The sequence below is a fragment of the Pagrus major genome, chromosome 21, assembly GCF_040436345.1.
Source record: "Pagrus major chromosome 21, Pma_NU_1.0".
Taxonomy (NCBI): domain Eukaryota; kingdom Metazoa; phylum Chordata; class Actinopteri; order Spariformes; family Sparidae; genus Pagrus; species Pagrus major.
The window spans coordinates 10,147,888-10,169,596 of record NC_133235.1 but is presented as its reverse complement, the minus strand read 5'-3'; the positions used below and the strand labels follow the sequence as shown (position 1 = coordinate 10,169,596).

At 41.0% G+C, this 21,709-nt stretch overlaps 2 protein-coding genes across 2 annotated transcripts in view; one reads left to right on the top strand and one right to left on the bottom strand.

The window, feature by feature from the left end:
- LOC141016492 (TSC22 domain family protein 2-like) overlaps positions 1-14,996 on the top strand; it is a 28,875-nt gene extending 13,879 nt beyond the window's left edge. The window contains exons 2-3 of the mRNA XM_073490878.1: positions 11,633-11,684; positions 12,391-14,996. Of these exons, the coding sequence (XP_073346979.1) occupies positions 11,633-11,684; positions 12,391-12,750 (412 nt within the window). The 3' untranslated portion in view covers positions 12,751-14,996. The remainder of the gene's footprint in view (positions 1-11,632; positions 11,685-12,390) is intronic.
- Positions 14,997-16,270: 1,274 nt separating this feature from the next.
- LOC141016491 (UAP56-interacting factor-like) lies at positions 16,271-21,607 on the bottom strand. Its single transcript, XM_073490876.1, has 9 exons — positions 21,453-21,607; positions 21,143-21,286; positions 20,877-21,040; positions 19,028-19,176; positions 18,646-18,718; positions 17,497-17,552; positions 17,245-17,319; positions 16,958-17,084; positions 16,271-16,854 (listed from the first exon to the last, which is right to left on the bottom strand). The coding sequence occupies exons 1-9, from the start codon at positions 21,523-21,525 to the stop codon at positions 16,753-16,755; spliced, it is 963 nt and encodes a 320-aa protein (XP_073346977.1). The 5' UTR covers positions 21,526-21,607; the 3' UTR covers positions 16,271-16,752.
- Positions 21,608-21,709: the final 102 nt, after the last annotated feature.

The following is a 21,709-nucleotide window of genomic DNA, read 5'->3' as shown; positions in this document are numbered from 1 at the left end:
TGTCCACCAACGAGCACTGATGAGTTGAGTTTGCATTTGTAAGTTTGTATCTTGGTCACAAGAATAGTCAAGAAAGCAAATTTAAGAGTCGGTATTAAGATTGATTGTTTATGTTCAGAAAATCACGCTCAGCGGGCATATTGTTAATATTTTACGGCTATATTGCGATAAACAATATGTATCTTGATATTTTGAAATCTCCTCAAAGGCAAACACAAAGGACTCAAGCATAGTTTTGTTTTTTAAACGCGTGTGTTTTAAAAAATGACAATAAATCTACCTATGCAATTAGGTTTATTGTATACTATACAATAAATTTACCTTGTAACCTTGTAATGTTGATATATTGCCCAGCCCTATACATACCCAAAATACCCCTCTGAATTGCCCATTGTGTTGTCAAACTTCAGGCTCTTTAAATACAGACGGAGCAGGAAGTAGCTCTACAGTCTAATAGACATTTTGAACAGGCAGTTTTTGTAAGATATTATCATTCACATTAATTTTCACTTTCCAGTAGGTAATCTGGTAAAACAGTTTCTTTACACCTGTCTGATTGCTCATGTTGCTTCACTCCATTACAGTCTCAATGTCCCAACATCTCAGACGGTAATTTGTTCAAGTGTTTTCATGCTTTATAGAAAATGGCCAAAACTACAAAAACAATACTAAAATAACCTTCTCAGAACTCAAAGCTATTGGCTTTCAGGTGTCTCTGATTAGTGTGTGCATGCTACCTGTAACACAGGATTTAAATAACAAGCTGAATATTCTCCCCCCGTGTCGCTGTTCCTGTCCAATGACTTTAATTCACAGTCTCATTATAAATTCATCACTGAGCTTTTAAATTGATGAATGATACCGTGGCTCATACAGACACTCCACACGTTCAGAGACTGTTATCCTGTCACGGTGGCATGAGAGAGCGCCTTCAACATTTTTATGATGCCTTTTACCAAAATGAAAAGGGGAAGCATATGAAACCATATATGAGTGACAGGAAATGAAACTGTTTTTAGAGAAATATACAGCTGACACACCATCACAAGCCACCGAGGGACTGCACACACGCACACACAAACACAATAATTGCAAACGAATAAATCACTATTATTATTTCATGATATAAACTGAGAAATGGGTAATGTCAGTGCCTAAAAACTCTATCTGCTTTACTTCAGTTCCCTCTCAATGTTTTGCTTGCTCCATTAGCCCAACTGAAGGTGATATCCACTCTCAACAGAAGGGAGCAACATAATAAGATGGCACAAATGACACTCTTACGGGCCCCATGCCTCACTTCTTTTTTTGAGCGGTGCTGTTGTGGATACACTGCTCCACTGCTGTTGTTTTAGATAACCAGGCTTTGTTTGAGAGGCTGTGTTTGGTAGATCATGGCGATGGCCTTTAGTCATTATTATTTTATTCATGTTTATTTGGGATCATGTCCAAGGCAACAAAATGAAGTCATAGAGGAGGTTGCGACACTGGCATTATCTTTCCTACATATCCTTAGGAACATAGTTGTCATTAGAGCTGCAACAATTATGGAATTGTGATGCAGATGTGGCAGATTCTGTATCGACGCAGTGACAGAACATAGTCAGGAGTTGCAGCCCACACAAAATCAAAGCTTATTAATGTGTTGGAAGTTATAAAGTTATGTCGTAACGTTGCCCTTTACATGTTGGGAGATGTAGCGTAGGGAGACAGAGATCAACAGAGAGTGATTCAACCACCAGCACACAGGAGCTTTGGACCGGGACAGCCAGGGGTAGCTGGATAGCATGATAAACTTCAGTAGATATCTCTGACATCATGATTTCAAAACGGCTATTTATTCAGATTCTGTTGATAATTTCAGTTACTTTAGTCAAGTTTTGAATGTTTTCAACTAAAACTCTTACATATTGCCCCTTTTAACTTGCTTGAAAAGCATGGACTTCATGAGTCGCACGTTGTGTGTAAAATCTGCCTCACAACAATTACGAACCACGTTAGCCATTTTCACCCGAGGCTAACCTCTACAGCCATAAAGAACACAGCGAGAAGGCGTTGTCATCTTTGGAGTTCAATTCTGAGAGAGGTGTGTGCTGCAGTCATGTTTATGATGTTTGCTACATTCAGGAAGTCAGCTGCTATTTGAAAACCTTATTTTTATAGATTACAACACACTTGTAATGCACTTTAGACGTTTTTGTTTTTTTTTATGTTTATTTTCTGAGGTGGGTCACGCAGATACTGAAAACATGCAGCTTTTTATATTGTAGACTATTGTAATCTGATTATAAATGACTTTCTAAATAAAAAGGGAAATTAGATTTATTTTAACGTTTGTTTTAATTGATAAAAAAGTAGCCATGTGCAGTAATATAGAATGTTGAGGATGCCAAACGCTGAGATGAATCAAGACGCATCAAGAATCTTTGTGAAGTTGACTCATTCGATAGGTGAATCATAATCGGAGGATTCAGACTTTTATTAGTCAATCAAAAGAAAAGTAATGCCAACTATTTTGATCATTGACAAATCTTCTCAGTCATTTGTCAAGAACAAATGTCAAATATTTGCAGTTTGCAGCTTCTTAAATATGAGGATCTTAAATAAAGTCTAATAATGAGTTTTTTTTATAGACTGAACAATTAATCATGACAATACTCATCAGTTGTCGCTTTAAATGTGATAGTTAATCAGATAGTTATCAGATAGATAGTTATGTAAGTCCGTGTATGGAAATTACATCAGACCACATGGCCAGCTATATATTGGCACTTCTCTTTCAATGTCATGAAAATGATGTCTAGAAAAGTACATATGTGGAGAATACCCACATGTAATACACAGGTTTGTGACTGGTATCTCACTCTGTCACTAATGTAATGTGTATTTCAAGCCTCACCAGCTACACAGTAGAACTATGTCAGATCCACTGCAGAAGACTGCCCTGTCAACATAAAAGTCCCCCATATGGGCATCCTTGTGGCTCACTTGGCAGACGCTCCTGGCAGAGGAGCTTTTGTAGTAGGTCATCCTCTTCTCTGAATTTTTTCTTTTCCTACTCATCAATCTTGACTTAGCATTTTTTCACAACAGTATTTTCAAACTTTTAGAAAAGTGTACATACATATGCTGATATATTGAGGGATCCAAGGACAGAACTTATTAAAACCTCACAGAGGTGTTTTTACTTTTATTATCCTTACTCATCTTCCAGTCTACAAGCATCTTTTTCTCAGAGTCCAAATATACAAATAGATACCATAATCAGTAATAAGTCTGAGAATGGCAGGTTTGTCAGCTTATCACTTTGATCCAAACTGATATATCTAAACTCTAAAATATTCAAAACTATTTGATGGATTTGGTACAGACATTTGTGGCAACCAGAGGAAGAATCTTACTAATTTCGATTAACCCCTGACTTTTCCTCTAGTTTCACCATGAGGTTGAAATTTTAGATTTTTAGTCCTTGACAGTTATTCAGTGGATGGATGAAACTTTAAAGGAGACATATCATGCTCATTTTCAGGTTCATCATTTTATTTTGTTACTACTACAATAGCATGGACGCATTGTCTGCGAGTATGTTAGGCTGTCTTGTGTATGACTTTTAGAATATTGTATCCACAATTGAGATATAGGTGAATATTAATTTCCTGTGATTAGTGTAACAAGAAACATTGTACTGTGAGGATGAATTGTATTTATTACAGAGTCTGAAATCAGAAGAAGCCTCCATCCAGTTTTTGTGTACTTCTTTTTTGCTGTACTTTGCCTATTATCTTTTCCATCCACAGTCTCAAAGGGTTGCTTCATTATAGAGTTGTTTGTCTTGTTTGCCTGAGTGTGAAACTGTAAACGTCAAAAATAAAGCCCCTATAAGACCTCACTCAGTAATTGGCCTGCTATGCCAAATGTTTTGATGCTTTCGTAGTTGCTACTTCCTCATTTCTTCTCTGCTGGGGTACTGATGATGCCCCATTACAGGCACAGCTGTGTTATGCAATGGTACATAAACAGTTGAAGTTGTCTGGTCTTGGATCTGATATGAGTGTGACTTTGATGAGAGAACGTGTTGGTACGTCAAAATGCGGGACTGTCATGCACGAATCAGCCCTTATAAAGTAATGTTAGCTAGCTAGCTAGTTAGCTACCAAAACATTATCAAACTAGTAGTGATTGTTTTATGTTTGCTATAGAGAAAAGAACTATAACGTGTTGAAATGACGAATGATGAAATGAGTATTCATAACCCCATGTTTTAAGAGTGCCTCTGAAACAGGCTACAGAGCTACAGACTTCGCCTGACCCCTCTATTCTAACAACGAGTGGGACACCCTACCCCTAGATGTGATCGTGCATATCCGAGAGGTAGGGCTAAGTGGAAGGGGCAAGGGGTGTATTGGGATTGGTCCAAAGACATGGTCTGTGCAGTTTTGTTGTTGATTTGACTGTCAGCAGGCCCCTATACGTAAAATTAATTATAAAATTAAAATCTAGATGTAGATTAGAAAGACTTTGGTTTGCACTTTAAAATCAGATGTGTCACAAGTTTCTAGGTAAGATTGACTTGTGCACCTGTTGTCCTTGGGCATTCGATCAGGCCTCGCCTCTGAAGCGCTCAACTTGCCTTATCATGTCTCAGGCTGAGATAAATAGACGTGGCTTTGTTTTTACTGTGCTGCTGAAGGAAACTTACCGCTCTTAAACCTGCCAGCATTTCTGCCAGAGGCAAGGAATGACAACTATTCGATGTTCAGATGAGTTGTTCACCCTCACTGCCCCACTTGCCCACGCTTCGTGTGAGTGTAAACTTTTCTGCCTCTAATGGACCTTTTATTGACGTTCTTGTTTTACAGCTAACCCTGTATAGGAAACGCCATCCTCTACCTAGAGCTTATAAACGTCAGTCACTCATGTTGATGTAGAAGGGGAAGTTTACAGAGGCGTTGGTTGCATAATCAGTGGCAGAGTGAGTTCAAACCCTCATTAGCATTCTGTTTTATACGATACGATATACTTTTATCTCAGACCAGCCCTCAGCCCTGCAGGGCTTGACCTTACTTACATCAGTAGTTACAGTATATACTCCATACAGTTTGCTTTGTAAAGCAGGGAGAACAGGAGGAGGGGGCTTCACCATGCATTCGGCTTGTTTTGTGTTGAAGTCAGGCGCTCAAACAAGTTCTTGGCTTTGACGTTAGACCCAGAGGCTTAAACAAGATCATGTGTGTCAGGAGCGGTGCTTTAACCAGGCTCCTGAGCACTACTCAATCATGTTGTGGTTTCCAGAAATCTCCCCCCAGTGCCAGTTTTTCTTGGAAGTTCTACCTGGGGCACCAGATGGTGTCCTAATATGGTTTTGATTCGTTGTTCCTGCTTCCTACAATGTAACTCGTACATTTGCAGCTGAAAGGAAAGAGTAGCTGCCCAAACCGTCATGACTCAACAGAATCATCTTTACCAACTTTGACTCCAGGAAGCAGAACTAGACCCAATCCCAATGTCCACACTCAGATTCACGGACTTTGAGGCGCGTTCCCGTTAAGTCTACTAGGGTTTAGGGCTGTCCCATTGCCAAATCCTTAAGTGCATGAAGGCCCTCTCGCGGACATTTTGAGCGTTTTATGGCCACTTTCCGTAAGTCCGCATTTCTGCAAGCTTTGCCTGAGGGAATTACCCACAGTTCATATTGTTGTAACACTAAACACAGGGTTACCATTGGTTACCAGGAGACACCTGAAAACATTTTGTAAAAAACAATGATAATATGGATGCTGCCCTTATCATTATAATATGCAATGTTTTTTTCACAAACAGATATGTTTTAAATCATAGGGGTGTAACGGTACACACAAATCACAGTTCGGTATGTACTTCGGTATTGAAGTCACAGTTCGGTTCTCGGTTAAAGCTGGGGTTGGTAATTCTGTTCAGAAGCATTTATTATCATATTTGTAGAAAAAATCTCTTAACATCCAGACAGCAATCAACATATAGAATGCTTTGGAGAAAAAAATGAAAAAAATTCATCGTCTGTGCCTGCGACAGGGCTGTAATAACTTCATCCAATCAATTTTCGTGGACCGAAGATATTGTTTGGACAGCCTTTCTGTCCATCAATCTGCCCTTACCTGCCCACCCTGCTCTGACTCCGCCTGTCACTCATTGCGCGTGACCAGCGTCTACGCAACGCACTGCTTGAGCTATGGTGGAGTGAGCTCATTGTTTACGGACAAGAATGGCAGCGAAAGTACAGCCACACTTTTCATTACCAGCTGTACCTACAGCAGCGTGCACTGCCAAACAGAGCAAGAAAAGAAAGACCGAATTCGAGAAGACAAAACAATACAAACAAAAAGAAGTTGGACAGAGCAAGAAGTGAAACGAGAGTCAACACTGGAGTGGCTTTTCAACGATCGCGACAACTGATCAAGTCGAAGGCCTGAAAACGGACGACGTGGTGGCTGTCTCTCTGCTGGACAGGTAATGAGCTGGTTTGTTTTGGTGGGGGGAAATGTATTAATACTCTGCATTATGTAGTCAACGTAGCTAATGTGGATAACATGGATCAGACCACTGTTATTCATGTAATATGTATCTTTGATGGATACATTTCATATATACATGTGTACTTCTTTCATATCAAGTCGGTTTGCTTTATGTGCATGAATGTGCTTCTTAGCATTGATACAATACAAAAAAGGAATGGCATCATTTCATTAGCTGCACCAGGAAAATGTCTGAAGTACTCGTCCTAGCAGTCACATGTTAGCCTACTGCTTGAGACTATTGCTAATATGCAATAGTCTCAAGCAGTAGGTAGTATGAGACATTTTTTAAGAAATTTCAATTCATGATCTGACTGTCAGCTGACCACAGTAGAAGGTGGGAAACGCTAACTGTAATTGCTGCACACAATGCACCTACCAACCCCTTCAAATAATCACTTGGCACCCATCATATACGCTTCCCATCACCCACCTAACCCCAGACCTCCACTTTAACTTTTTTTACATAGACTTTTCAGTCACAAGAGTTGAGGTGTTGGACAGGTAAAGTAATATGAAAAATACTCCAAGGTGTACAACAAAAAGTCCAGAGAGTAGAGTAAAATTTTGCTTACCCCCCCAAAAAGTAGAAGTGGTAAATATGACATGACATCTGATGTAACAGAGGCTACTTCTGGTTGATGTCAGGAATATTTGTCACTGCATAAAATGCATCCAAAGTTGTGTTATAATGAATTGAAAGTAATTTCAAGGTCGTTGAAAAGCTGTATTTACTGTCAGATATGTAATTTTGCTATTCTTTCTACAGGAATCACTGCCAAAACAGTAGAGGATTGAGGCAGCACCGACATCAGCAGCCTAACCTGTTGGCCAAAACCGATCTGTGTTTATAATCAGTCAAGAAACCTCTGGACGTCCTTCCTGTATATAGTTGTTTATGCTAATTGTGCTGTATATTGTCTAAACGATAAAAGGTATACTATTTTTGTTGTTATTTATTTACAGGTGTTCCAAAAAAAATAAATAAACAAGAGTCTTACCTAATTTTTTTTCTTTTTATCATAGTACATAATATCTTTGGGTTTCTGACTTTCGGTGAGAGAAAACTTGAAGGCATAAATTTGCGTGGCAGGAAATCATAATGGGCATTTTCTCACTTCTCACATGAGGTTTGGACCCAAACATCCCATCCCAGGATGATTCTTAATGTCCAACTGCTCAGCCAAATATTTGGCTTACACTAAGTTTTTATTATAAGTAATCATTTTTATGCATACTCTTTGATGGATCTTGGCACAGTTTCAACCAAATTTACAATAAAGGAATATATACAAAGTGGGGCTGCAACTAAGTTATTTTCATCATTGATTATTTCCACCAATAATTTAGTCGATAAATGTCAAAAAATTGTGGAAAATGTTCATCACAGCTTCCCAGAAAATTGCTTCTTTTGTCCAACCAACAGTCCAGAACCTTAAGATTCTTGATTTACTGTCATAAATGGCAAACAAAAGCAGCAAATCCTCACATTTAAGGAGCTGGAACCAGCAAATGTTTGCTATTTTGCTTGAAAAATGACTAAGGCAATTAATCAATTATCCATGCCATGAGGGGGGTATACTTGGTCTGCAGTGGTGTTTGGGTGGGTGGTGCATGTCAAGTGTCCGGTGCTCTCGCAATATAATATTGAACAAGTTTGCTAAACAAGTCATTGGTTTGCCTTCTCCATGGGGAAGCGTCTTTTGTTGGACTGATGTAACCCTTTCATGTGGTTGCCCCTGCAATATTACTTATTTCATTCACAACACAGCTGCAACGGCATTTTCCCTGAAATGTTACTCTGTCCTGAGGTGGAAAATTGGTGGTACAGATTTTCCTGAACACGGATCACTGCTCCCATTCACACATGACCCCATGCAGGAAATGTACAAGAACATGGCTGCGTGGGGCTGCATGTGTGAAAGGAGCGTTAGAAACCCATGTGGATGTCAAAAAAGGAGTTGATGCCATCTTCACATACCTGTGCCTGTAGAGAAATTTTACTTCCCTCTATTCATGTTGAAGTAAAAAGAAAGGGTTTATTAGTGTGAATTGACCTCTTAAAAACCAATTTCAACAAGTTCAGCAGGCTTATAATGGGCCCTAACTAGTATACAACATGTGTATGAAATGCTGTGTTGTAGTGCTGTCAAGTATGTTTTTGTCTGTACTGTCTGAAATCTCTGGTGAAGCAACAAGGGTGTAACCCAGAGAGTCCATTGAGGGTCTGTACTTTATAGAGTGAGAGATTCCTCTGGGCACAGGCCTATTGAAAACTCCTGTTAGGGAGGAAAACTGTAGGAGGGTCTGTGTGACGCCTCGTCTAAATTAAACACACATTTGGTAGAGGGTGAAGCTGAGGTTGACGCAGTTTTTTCTTCTTTTTTGTGTAACATTTGGTTATGTAAGCACTCTTGGGGGGGGGTCACATAACGAGGTCTAAGAGGGGGAGAACGAGACACTAATGAGTGATTACTGACAGCTGAAATCTGCATTCTTTTCTAATTTATTTCTCGAAGTCATGGGTGTGTGCCTATCTGAACACACGGACTGACACCATGTGTATCTTTGTCAACACATGTCTGCCTTGTTCATTGTGAGATGTACGTATGTAAGACACCGCCATGTCTGACAGAGATCAAAGGTATTAGTGTATGTGAGTGACAGTGTTGTATAGCAGCAGAGGTATGGGGAACATTCCCTCCCCGGTCCTGCCCGCTGATAACAATCTACTGAGTGCTTCCTCTGGCCCTGCGCACACAAAAATTAGATGGTGTTGAGGAACAGAACATCATGTCCTCGGGGGTAGGCTATAGGCAGCCTTATCTGATGTCCTGGCCTCCTGAGCGCACCGTGTGAAACATTTTAAAGTTGGGAAAGTTAGCTTGGCAGTGCCCTCTTGTGTAGAAACCAATTAATGGTGACACTTTCTCAAAATGATCTCAAACAAATCTTTGGCATTTTAGCATTGCAATTTTTTGTTACTTGCCAAAAGGATACATCTGCTATAATTTTGGGCAATAATTTTGAAGCCAACAACTAAATTACATGGACTTCCTATACATCTTATACTGACACTCATGGTTCCCAGAGGATGAACTCTCATTGGCTTTCTTTACACTTTAAAATAGCATCATAAAAAAAGACGATTACGTATCTAAGCTGGTACGTGATGCGGGGCTTTTCTACCTGTTTCGGAGCGTTACTTTAAAAAAGGAATTTCGATAGTTACTAATTACCTGTTAAAGAATGTAGTCAGTAACGTGATCCAAGTATCACAATATGAAAGTAATGTAACTTGATTACTTTTGGACTACCTCAATAACAAATTATTGCATTGTATGTGCATGTTTACAGACTAGTAGATCATTCTTTATTTTTACATTGTAATCCTGGTAGTAATCCCCCCTTTTCACTAAATGTATCTGTAATCTCATTACATCTTTTATATACGATAATTTTACTGGAATACAGTCACCTTTTTTTGTATCCTAAGTAAGTAATCTGGTTACATTTATTGCATTACTCCACAAATGATCATAAACGGCATTGTCATTGGTTCTAGTTGGTCAAAATTTTCCAGTACTTTGGTTTATTAACAAACACCCGCAAAACCAAACACTTTGTCAGCCTCACAGCAGTTTGGATCCCTTAATGGGAAAAAAATGAAGCGACTAGTCGACAAACAAACTGTAAATAAAAATATCTCTCACTTTGTAGTAACGTTAAATTAAATTAAATTAAAAAAATTAGTTTATTGGCCCGTTTGTGACTGGATTCACATTAAACTACGCGAACTGACGTTAACTCTATCTTGGCACTCCTGGGCCTCCGTACAGTGCTCCTCCAGGCTGCAGTCACTATGGAGCGGGCGGAGCAGAGATGTCACAGGAGTTTCTCCGCCTCCTGTCAGCTCCTCTCACTTCTCCGCCCGTCGGTTTATGTTTCATCTTTCTAAATACGGTCACAGTCACCCAGCTGAACCGGCTCCGGTTCACTCCGGCGGACTTTGTCTCTCTCCGCCGATGTGGCTCCAGCAGCGGTCAGCGCCATGCCGTGCACGTTCTCCTACAAACCACCGTGCTGCTCCGGGGACCTGACCCGACACGCGCCCCGCGAGCCGCTGCTCTCCGTTCACGTTCGCTGCAGGTAACGAGGGGGGGGATCTGCGTGACTGTCCGCACAGGACCGCGTGCCTCTCGGGGACCGCGCACGCAGACATTGTTCTAACTCCTAAAGCGAAGTACTTTTTAAAAACCATAATCTTCTTTTCGGCTGCATCAGTGACGGTTATTGATCTGAAGTCTAATGTTAATGAACTTTTAGAGTCATCAGAGTTATTAGACTCAGTGGAAGAACATTTCTGTGATAGAAGATCTTTATTGGTGTGTGTCAGACAGTTATACTCAAACGTTATCCTTAAATTAGTTTTTAAAGGCTTATAAAATGAATGTGTGAACTTCAGTTGCCCATTAAAGAATGTGCTGATAACCCTGCAGACACAGCAGCAGGCACTCTGACATGTTTGAAGTGTGCTGGAAATGCAACAAATTCTGAATGGATTGAGATCACACCAACAGAATGGGGTCATCGAAGCCACACATTCACACTCCGTGTTCGTCTTTCTACCTGCTGGGGTTGTCGGGGGTCATCGGAGACCCTCCCACACCTCCACGCTAAATTGATGCATTATTCTCACTAACTGCGGGCCTGCAGCCTAGCTTTCATCTTTCTGCACCACACTCTGACCTGACCTAGATTGGAGCTGTAATGTATGTAGTATGACCAAGGAGTGGTGACAGGTTATTTTACATTGCTTGCCCTAGTTTCCTGTGGTGGGCCTCATGGCAGGTGGTTTGGTTAATTGAGCACCAGCGTCTTGTCTGTTTCGTATCATTCATTAATTATGTGTTTCCAGTTACGATTCTCCTTCTCTTGTGTGTTTTGCAGTATTTTCTGCTTTAACTATCTGTCAGGGACAAGAAAGCAGAGAAAGGGTGCTGAGAGTAGAAGAGAGACTCTCCTCTTGAAACTGTTAAAACCCACGAGATAAATCCTAACATATCTTTTCTTTCTCACAGGGCCTCCGGAACCAACGTTGCTGCCATTGATAATAAAATTGAACAGGCAATGGTGAGTAATCCTTTTATCGTTGATCATACACTGCTGAGTAAAGTTTTGTCATTTAATTTAAACGTGCACGATGTAGTTTGGGGAAGAAAAGAATCTTCATTGACTTCACTGATTTTTTTTTTTTTTTTTTTTTCACAAACTTGTGACTGAATAAACTGAATAAACAAACTGACCTTAAAGGACAACACAATTTCATACTGTTTTACTTTGTTTATATGTGGCGGACCCTGCCACCTTTCTAGCTTCAAACAGTCTTCTGGCTTGTTTTCTTCTGAGAGCAGCTTGTAGATTCAGTTATGGATAAAATAAATATTTCTGAGTTTGTATTATTACCTCATTAATATTGTAAATGTTAAAAATCTGAATTTTAATTTCTTCTACAAAACTACATAGTGCCCATTTAAAATAGTGCAACATCTATACACTGTTTTATGGTGCTGAATTCAAGACCTTTTGGTTCTTCTGTATAGCTCTCGTGCCTGTTTTGACTTGTTTGCCTGCTTTTAAGAACTATAGGGTCTTTATATTTCTGTTAGGCATTAACACGTGCTGAACACACAGCTAGAATGACTACATGAACAAACAGACCCTGTAGCTTAACTCTTATGTCCTTGTCTGAACATGAAAAAATCAGCTTCTTTGTGACTCTGCCGCCTCCGGTCAACTCCCATATGTTGTCTCACGTCACGCTCCTCCTCTCCCACAGGACCTAGTGAAAAGCCATCTGATGTATGCCGTGCGCGAAGAGGTGGAGGTCTTAAAGGAGCAGATCAAGGAGCTGTACGAGAGGAACTCTGTGCTGGAGAAGGAGAACGCTGTGTTGAAATCCCTGGCCAACAGCGAGCAGCTGTCTCAGCTGTCCGCCCAGTCGACCGCCGGTTCAGGCGCCACGCCTCCACAGCAAGGACTCAGCCAGCCCCAGCAACAGGCCCAGCCTCCGCCTCAGCCTCAGCCGCAGTCACACCCCCAGCTCCAGCACCACCCCAAACCCCAGCAGCTCCAGACACAGCCTCAGCTCGATCCCGGCCAACAGCAACAACAGCAACCCAACGTCACCTCCGCTTGAAGTGCATCTGCCCTGCTTCGCATGGGGCGGGAAAAAAAGAAGAGCATCTTCTCTACAACTTATTACAATTAGTGTATGTGAAATTAAAAAGAAGAAAAAAAAAACTTTGTCTTCTTAGCCACCAGCTTGACCACGAAGTACAGTGCTTGTGTGTGTGCGCGTGCGTGTGTGTGCGCAAGTGTGACTGTGAAATGTAAGTGTGTGTGCATCTGTACTGTGGGCCTTTCCAGTGTTAATGCAATCATCAAGAGAGAGAAAGAGAGTCAGACAGAGAGCGTGTGTGTAGAGGCAGAGTGTCAGGGAAGGTCAGGGTGTTTTTCTGTTCTTTTTTCCATCTTGGCTGTGTTCCCGGATCGGTTGACTGCGGGGTCCAACATGTGGTGGACAGGGTGTCTTCAGACCGGCCTGCGACCTGACCTGAAGCCTGCTCAAAGCGTGGGTGAGGAGAGGGAGGGGTCCGCCTCACATAAGGGACAAAACAAACGAGACTGATTGTCAAAAAGAGAGTGATTATTTTTTTAAATGAGAGATAACCGAGTGGGTACAGGGGTATTTTTAGCCTTGCTGTTTCATGTTGTAAAGTAAGAAGTGGGAGAGAGTCTGTTTTGTTTTTTTTTTGTTTTTTTTGTTCTTCCCGGAGCGCCACACCGCTGCCGTTACTTTTACATCAAGTCCAACCTTTGCATCGGTCTTTTGAGTTCTACTGTTAAGTGTTTTTATTTATTACGGGGCTGCTATTTTCATAAATGAACAATTTCATGAAACCTGTTTAACAATAGCCCGGTGACTCGTTTCCTCTTTTATTTTACAGTGTTTCACAACAGATTGGCTGTACTTCCCAGAGGCAATGCCTTACATTTACTTGTTAAAGGATAAATTCCCCTAAAAATGACAATTCAGTCTTTATCTACTCATGTTGATGGAACGTCGGGTGAAGTTTCGTAGTCCACGAAACATTTCTGGAGCTCCTGGAGTTGCAGCATTGAAGTAGATGGTGGCTTGTTTTTTAAACGTAATAAAACTACAGAAAAAAGTGAATAAAATGTCTCCATACAGTTCCACCAGCGTAATCCATGTCTACGGAAGCCCCACAATCCCAAATTGATCTTAGAAGACATCATTCACCCTTCTGAAAGTGGAAATCTTCACTGTAGCTGCTTTGCTAAAATGTTAGCATGCGCCCCAGCTGAAGTGGGTACACCAGCTCATCCACACATAAAGGGTGTAAATAAGGTCATTTCAAATCGATTTGGTATCTCAGGACCTCGATGACTTTGATTACACCAGCTAAGCTGTATGGAGACATTTTTTTATTATTTCTTTCAGTTGTTTTTTCATGTCTAAAACTAGTCCCCATCTACTTCAGCTGTTATCTGAATGCTGCATCTCTGTTTTGCTGTGAAGCTCCAGAAATGTTTTGTGGACTGCGAAACTTCACCCGACTCTCCATCGACATGGGAATGAGTAGATAACGACTGAATTTTCATTTTAGGTGAACTTTTCCTTTAAAGATGCAGGCAAAAACAAAGAAATTCTGACAAACGTTTAACACTAACTCAAAATTTACTCTGCAATTGCCAATTCGTAGCTCCAGTCTGAATGTACATTATTGTATAGTATAAAGTATTAAGAGCCTTGATGGGTGATTGTTCACCTGCTGACATCAAATCTTAAACGTGAGCCTGCAGAAGGTGTTGGATGAAGATTCAGTTCGGTTGTAGTCCTCTCTAAAAGTGAATTAGTGTTGCCATACCCGCCTCCTTCATGTTTTTTTTTTTTCCCCGATGTTTTTCCTGAGGGGGCCAGGGGGGAAAAGCTGTGAAATCATTCAACCTACTTTGTAACCAAAGATGCAAAAGCTGTGTAAATTGATTATTTTTAAATGCACACTCATGTATTTTCTTTCTTTTTTTTTTTTTTTTTTTGTTACTTCCTCCTTCACAAAATATTTTGTTGCTGTTCAGCATGTTCTGCATGATCTGTAATCTTCAAACCACTTTCTTACCTCATTTTTATTCAGCACTCGTATTGTAAGATAGTCTGTGAACAGTGTAAATGCGGGGAAAACAATGCAGAGCAGAGAGTGGGCAGAGAGAAAAATAACCTAGTGTTACTGACACTAGTCACAGAAAAATGAAGTGAGCCATGTTTTGTTCATTTAAATGGTGTTTGAATTTCATATGCCAATAGTTTTGTTACATTGCAAATTTTAATGTATTTAAATAAAAGCAATATTCAGATTCCAAGTTATGTCTGTTTCTTTTCTTACAAAGGTCTAGAAAATAGTTTAACAGGGCTCTTTAACAATTTGTAGTGATTTACATGTATTAATAAGTTTGTTATTGACCATGTGTGAGCAGATGACGTGAAAAATGAGAATGTTCCCGTCTCTCTTAGTTGCCTATACAAGCCTGTGGTTGATTTTAAGTGTTTAAGGGGCAGTATGTAGGAATTTAGTTATAAATGTTCAAAAATGAACTAAAATTATCAACAGAATGTGAAGAAATAGCAGTTTTGACATTATGCCGTCTGTTGTGTTGCTCTTGCAGCAAAATTAGCATGCTAACCAGCTAGCCCCAGCCTTGCTCTAAAGCTCCTGTGCAAGCGGTGTAAACACCAATACAGTCTGGACTACTTGCTTCATGGCTAACTGAGCTAACTAGCTAATGGCAGCTACAGTTAGCAGTTACTCTGTTGATATGCTGCTCCCTACTTGCTTTGAGTATGAATTCAACAGGTGGCCAATTCATGCGTGTATGTAGGAATTTTAGTTGAAAACATAAAAAAAACCAACTAAAATTAGCAACGGTGTGTGATGAAATAACAGTTCAATTCATGTTGCAAGGATATATACTGAAATCAGCTAGCCCTGGCCCATCCTGGTCCAAAGCTCCTGTGGAAGTGGAACCACCAACACTTCCCGAGTGCTAACTGAGCTTACTAGCTACAGTTAGCAGCAGTTGGTTATTCTGGGGCTATACTGGTCAACAGGATGCCATTTGTTACATATTGCACCTTTAATGCTGATGGACTGTGGATCTCTTAAAGATGCGGGTTGGATTTTCTGCGAATCCAAAAGATGTGACTTTATGCACATTCTTGAGTGCCTCTCTGCTGGAATCAGAATTTTGACACTTTTTAGAAATAATAAAAATATTTAAACAAATTATCTGATTATCAAAATAGTTGTTGATTGATTTAATAGCTGGCAACTCATTTTCTGGTTGAAACATTCGAGAGCTCTTACTGTTCACTGGAAAACTACCTGAAATATATGCCAACTTCTGGAAGCTCAAACTGCTCTGATAGAGCATTGAATTTTAATGACTCCTCTTTGTACCGTTTATGAACCAACACCAGGATACAATTTTAAAGATGCTGAAGATGAGTGAGTGAACTCTGGATACATAAAAAAGGTGAAAGAAGGTGGCTGGTTTCTGTTTCACAGCCAGATGGCACTGTTTGACAACAGAAGAAGATTTTCAGAGCTGCTGTGCTACAAACTGACTTGAAGCTGTACCAGATTTTTAAGAGAAATGTATTTATTTGAAGAAACTTTACAAAACAATTCTCAAAAATGTCAAAAAAGGGTATTGAGAACATACGGGCCACCCTAGTAAATACACAGCGTTCTTCTCTGAAAAGAAATACCTCCAAGCAGTCTCCATAATAGTGTAAACCATTCCAAGTCCAAAGAAGACAAAAGGCTCTTCCCTTCCCAGTATAGGACATCCACAATACAAACAGTGGAGTACAATGATATGGACAATGAATGGGAACTCATTTTAAAACAAACTCTTCCATTGACACTCGTTCACACGGGCTCTCAGTTGAGCTCTTGTGCTTGTTGCACTCGCGCGTCCCATGCCTGCCCTCCTTCCCATTGGTAAAGTGAGTCAGCGGGTCAGCACATCCCATCCGTCAGGAAGGTGGGGTTCACTGTGTGGGTCTGAGCAGGATACAGGGGCTTCTAAGCTGCACTAGCCAGCGTCCTCTTGCCGGCTAACCCACGGTCACAAACCGGCTGCCTTTTGTGCTTTGTGCTGTGGCAGTGCGTCGATCCTTTAGGATGCGGAATCGCTCGTTCAAGGTCATCGATGTTTGCTGAGGAGAGAAAAAGTACACCAGTAGCATGTGAGCACACTTTTGAGACAGTATGGGGATACAAAGAGATAGCCATACAGAAATCTAAGTAACATGCTCTCACCGGTTTCCCAACGCTGTTGATGTCAAACTGAAGAGGGACTCCTTTTGGGATTTTCTTCTCCACTGTTTCCACCTTGACAGGAGCCGAGGTGACAGCCGGGGGATGAAGGGTCCAGGCAGAGGGAGGCCTACGAAGAAGACACACAGTAAGTCAGTGATTGAGGTGTGGACACCATCATGTATATTTTCAAATTCCAAAAAATGAATTTGAAAATGTGCTTATCAAGATGATATCCTAAATAAAAACAACAATGTGTAAAGAATGTCTGCAGGGTTTGTGATATTTACTCAGGCTGAGTCAGGGCTGTGGGGTTGTCAATTGAAACAGTCAAGATTCCACTGCTGGTTGTTGATGTGCGCCACCTGGTGGATAAACAGAAGAGTTGTACTTCAAATGCACCAGACACTGACCCTAAAATGACGAACTGTCTTCTTTTCCCTCCAAATGATTCATCCCCTCAGTGTGAGTCCCTCGGCTTCACACATGCACATACAGCAGCGTAATACAGGCAGTTAAAGCATTTTATTAAGAATACTCACTGTCGAGTTCTGACCGGAGGAGTGCGAGGGTTTGGCTTTTGCACCTGGGCCTGCACCTGTGATATGGGGCAATGAACATGAAGAATAAACACTGGTGTATTGACATTCTGATTTAGTTTAATGACAGTTTTAAGTCTTTAAAAGGAACAGTGCACCCCAAAATCGAAAAATACACAATTTTCCTTCCTGAAGTCTCATTTATCCATCTACATTGTTTTGGTGTGAGTCGCAGAATTTTGAGATTTCGGCTTAAGAGATGTCTGACTTCCCTGGAATACAACTAGATTGCATTGTGTTGTGGTGCTTCAAGTGTCAAAAAATACATTTGAAAAATTCAACAACAATGTCTCTTTCTAGACACGGTTACTCAAGATAATCCACAGACCTCACTGTGAGCCGTTTTATGTTGGAATCATTTTATTTTCCGTGTTAGCTCAGCTCAGTCGAGATTGATACGGTTAGCACTCGGTCTCATATACGTGAAATCAACATTCGCCTCCCATTCACTTCCATTCTATGCAAGCAAAAGGGCAAAAAGAAAAATATTTGCATGTGGCGTCTGCATCTTGGTTTCGTATGGACTTAGGTGAACTTTGACCACAGAAGTCACGGCCAAAGCCAGCAGCAAAGACCTCAAAATGACAACAAACCAACAAACTGAGGTGAAAATCAGGTGATTTGCTTTCATGTGTGTGACAAGGGCCTTAATGTTTACATCCTGCATCCATTAGCAGAAGCATGTTTCTTCTGCGGGGTGATACAGTTGCCGGGTGGAGTTCGGTAAAGAGAATAGTTTCCATATGAAACTGTTCAAAACAAGGACTTGAGAAACCGACTCATGATTTCTGGAAAGAGAAATTGCTGCTGTGTTTTTAAAATGTATTTTTTTGGCGCTTTGAGCACCGCAGGCCGATAACATCTAGTTCAATTACATTCAAGAGTAGGCAGACATCTCTACAGGCAATATCTCCAAAACTCAAAACTGTCTAGATAGATAGATAAAAAGCACTCTAGATAAGAAGAAACACATGTATGTTTGATTTGGGGTGAACTGTCCTTTAAAACGACTAGATAAAACAGGTTATACTGTACATACTGTATGTTAGTAGAAAACCTACAACACATTCAGGCTAATCTAAAATCGTGTACCTTGATTCCTCTGCGAAAAAGAAACGTGGCCTGACGTGCCTCCCTCTGAGTCTGCTGGACAGGTGGCAGTGGTCTGCATGAGTGCAACACAAAAACAGTATTGAAACACAGCTGTGTATTCAATGTAGGCCTATTACAGTGTGCTGTGTGCGATGTTGTATACAATGCCGTTTTAACCACATAAAGTAGAACCTTTAGATCTTTCTACATTACACCTCTTAAAACTTAGTCGTGTGTGTAATTAAATAGTTGAAAAAACAGGCAGACACTGAGTTCTTACACCACTCCCGCTATTCTCCTCGTTTTCAGAGAGGACTATACATTAACACAAGAGCGCCGTGGGGCCGTACACAAGCTGTTATTTATAAAAAGGTGTTCTCACCTCCTTTGCAGCTGAAAAGGTCTCCTGACCGATGTTACATTCTGGCCTCTCTGCGGATCGGGCTGCCTGTACGGCCTCCTCTGTACCTCTGGCTTCCTGTACTGGGCTTCAGGGCGTTGAATAAAGGGCTTTTTTTTCTGTCTCGTTTTCTGAAAAAGGAAGTGCAGTGGAGAACAGATACAGTGTGACCAAATGCAAAACAGACAGTGGAAGCAAACCTTAGTTATTCATTTATTTTACTTTACTGCCTTTGTGTGCCTTTATTGATAGGACAGCTGAAGACATGACAAGAAACAGAAAGAGAGAGGAGGGATGACTTGCAAAGGCACCCCATGTGCAAAGGCAGAGTTAAAAATCTGAAATCTTTTTTCTCTTTTGCCATTTTCCATGTTTCAAAACCAGCATCAATACTTGATTTCACAAAACACACCCATTTAAATATCCATCTGTATAAAGGGCATTTTTATATGCACCGAAAACAAAGCCACAATTCAAATTTGCATTTATAAATGGAGCTCAGCCGCTTCATCTTCGACTCTTTGAATCCTCGAACAGGATGACATTACAGAATATTAAGTGATGATGTTTGATAGGAAAAGAGAAGAACAACTAAGGCTGCTGTGGTTGTCTGTGGTAGTTCAAAGTTCCAATCACATCCACTGATGTTCTCATCGAGCCCTACTGGCTTTGAATAAATCACATTTCTAGGCCGGGAAACAAAATGGAAACATTTCTAGGGTCGTATGGAGCAGACAACATCGGGGGCAGCTAACGAAGTGAGTAAGCGGTTCCTGGATGCCAGACGGCGGCCGCTGGTATCTGTTGCCAGGCAACGGGATGTGAAGAAATCTCTGCCTCTGGGTATGATGAAGGACAGGTCACTAAAGCTGGTAGAGTATAGAACAGCTTACTGAAGAGTACTCAAGCTCTGTCTTTTTTGAGTCTCTTTGTCAGCAAGTGCAGACAGGGTCCTGCAGAAGTTGATCAGGTTTCATTGTACTCTCAATATTAATTGGTTAATCTTTGATAAGGGTGGGCAACATATTGATATTCTATTGCTATCATGATATGAGACCATATATCGTCTTAGATTTGGGATATCGTTATGTCGTGATATGACATAAGTGTTGTCTTTTACTGGTTTAAAAGGCTGCATTACAGTAAAGTAATTTTCTGAACTTACCAGACTGTTCTAGTTGGTCTAATACTTGCTTTTACTCTGGCTAGTTAGTCATTATACTCACATCACTGATGATTATTTCTCAAAAATCTCATTGTGTTCATTTATTGTGCAAGTACCAATAGTCATCCCTACAGTATTGCTGTAATGTCAATATTATAGAGGTATGATGATTCTTGATTTTGTTCTTGCATGCTAGCATTTATGAAGTTCTCTTGGGGAGACTTCAAAACACTGAGATATATATCATATATCTCAATATAACCTAAATATATTGTGATATTCATGTGAGGCCATACAACCCAGATCTAATGCTGCATTCACATGCTCCTTGGATGGTCCCATTTCCTGAGTTGGAGAGTCGCTCTTGACTGCGGTGTGTTCATGTGCGTCACGTCAGAATGTGGGAGCAACACCAATGCCAAAAGGAAGTTGTTTCCAGTATTTGAGTTACAAGGAAGAGCAAAGGAAATGATACGATACATGACTTAGGTAGGTTTCTAACCAGCAACCCAATGTTTACTTCAGTCTGCCATGTTTCAGCGTCATATGACGTCAATTCCTGTAGCAAAGTTTTGTCAAACTTTCCGAGATGCGTTTCCAACAGTGCACATCTATGTTTGAGAGCCCAGACACACATGCTTGATCTGGACGGCACTCCTTCATTACCTGGTTGGTTGCTGCTCTGTTAAATGTGCCGACTCGCTTCAGCAGGGCAGCTGGCCTCCGGGCCGCCAGCCCTGTGATGACCCCTTGACCCCGTCGTCGGACCGGTGGTGGAGGAACTCTTCTGTTTCTTAATTTAGGTGCTCCACCCCGGGGTACGATACCTCCTGGTAAAGAGAACATTAGCCCTATTACACACGTATATAGCTGAAATAAAAAATAAGGTTACTAAACGAGGAAACAACAGGGGAGAAGATGTTAGCACTCACCTCTCTGGACCGCTCCGGCAGTCCTTGGCGTAACTCCCTTTGCTTGGGCTAAACGGCCTTTCTTCTTCTTGACTGGTCGGCGGTTCACACTGGCCTGTCTCCTTTTTAACTGTTGCTCTTTTTTGTTCAACCGAATGATGTCGTCTGTGAAATGTCCAGGAGGAGAAATGATAAACAAGGGAGTCTGAACGCTCATATGACACCCATTTAGCTAGCTAGCTAGCTACTGACAACCTCCCAGTAGTGAGTAGGTAACATTAGCTTAGTATCCTATTTTAGTAACGTTTGTGTTAGCCGTCGAGGAGCTTACCTAATGACATGTCGACTTTATCGGGAGCCGCTGGTTTCTTCCCCCGGCCTCCTGTAAAAGTATCTCTGTTCATACTTTAGCACAACGACAGACTTTCCGCAGTGCACAGAGGAAAACAATAATAGCTCACAGCCGTGGCAGCAGCAGTCAGTCCCTTTTTAAGGCTAGCCACTACGCTACGGGCACGGGCCGACCCTCCTCCGAGCGTAAACGGCGCCGCGCATGCGCTGTGAAGACATTCCAGCTGCATTGTGGGT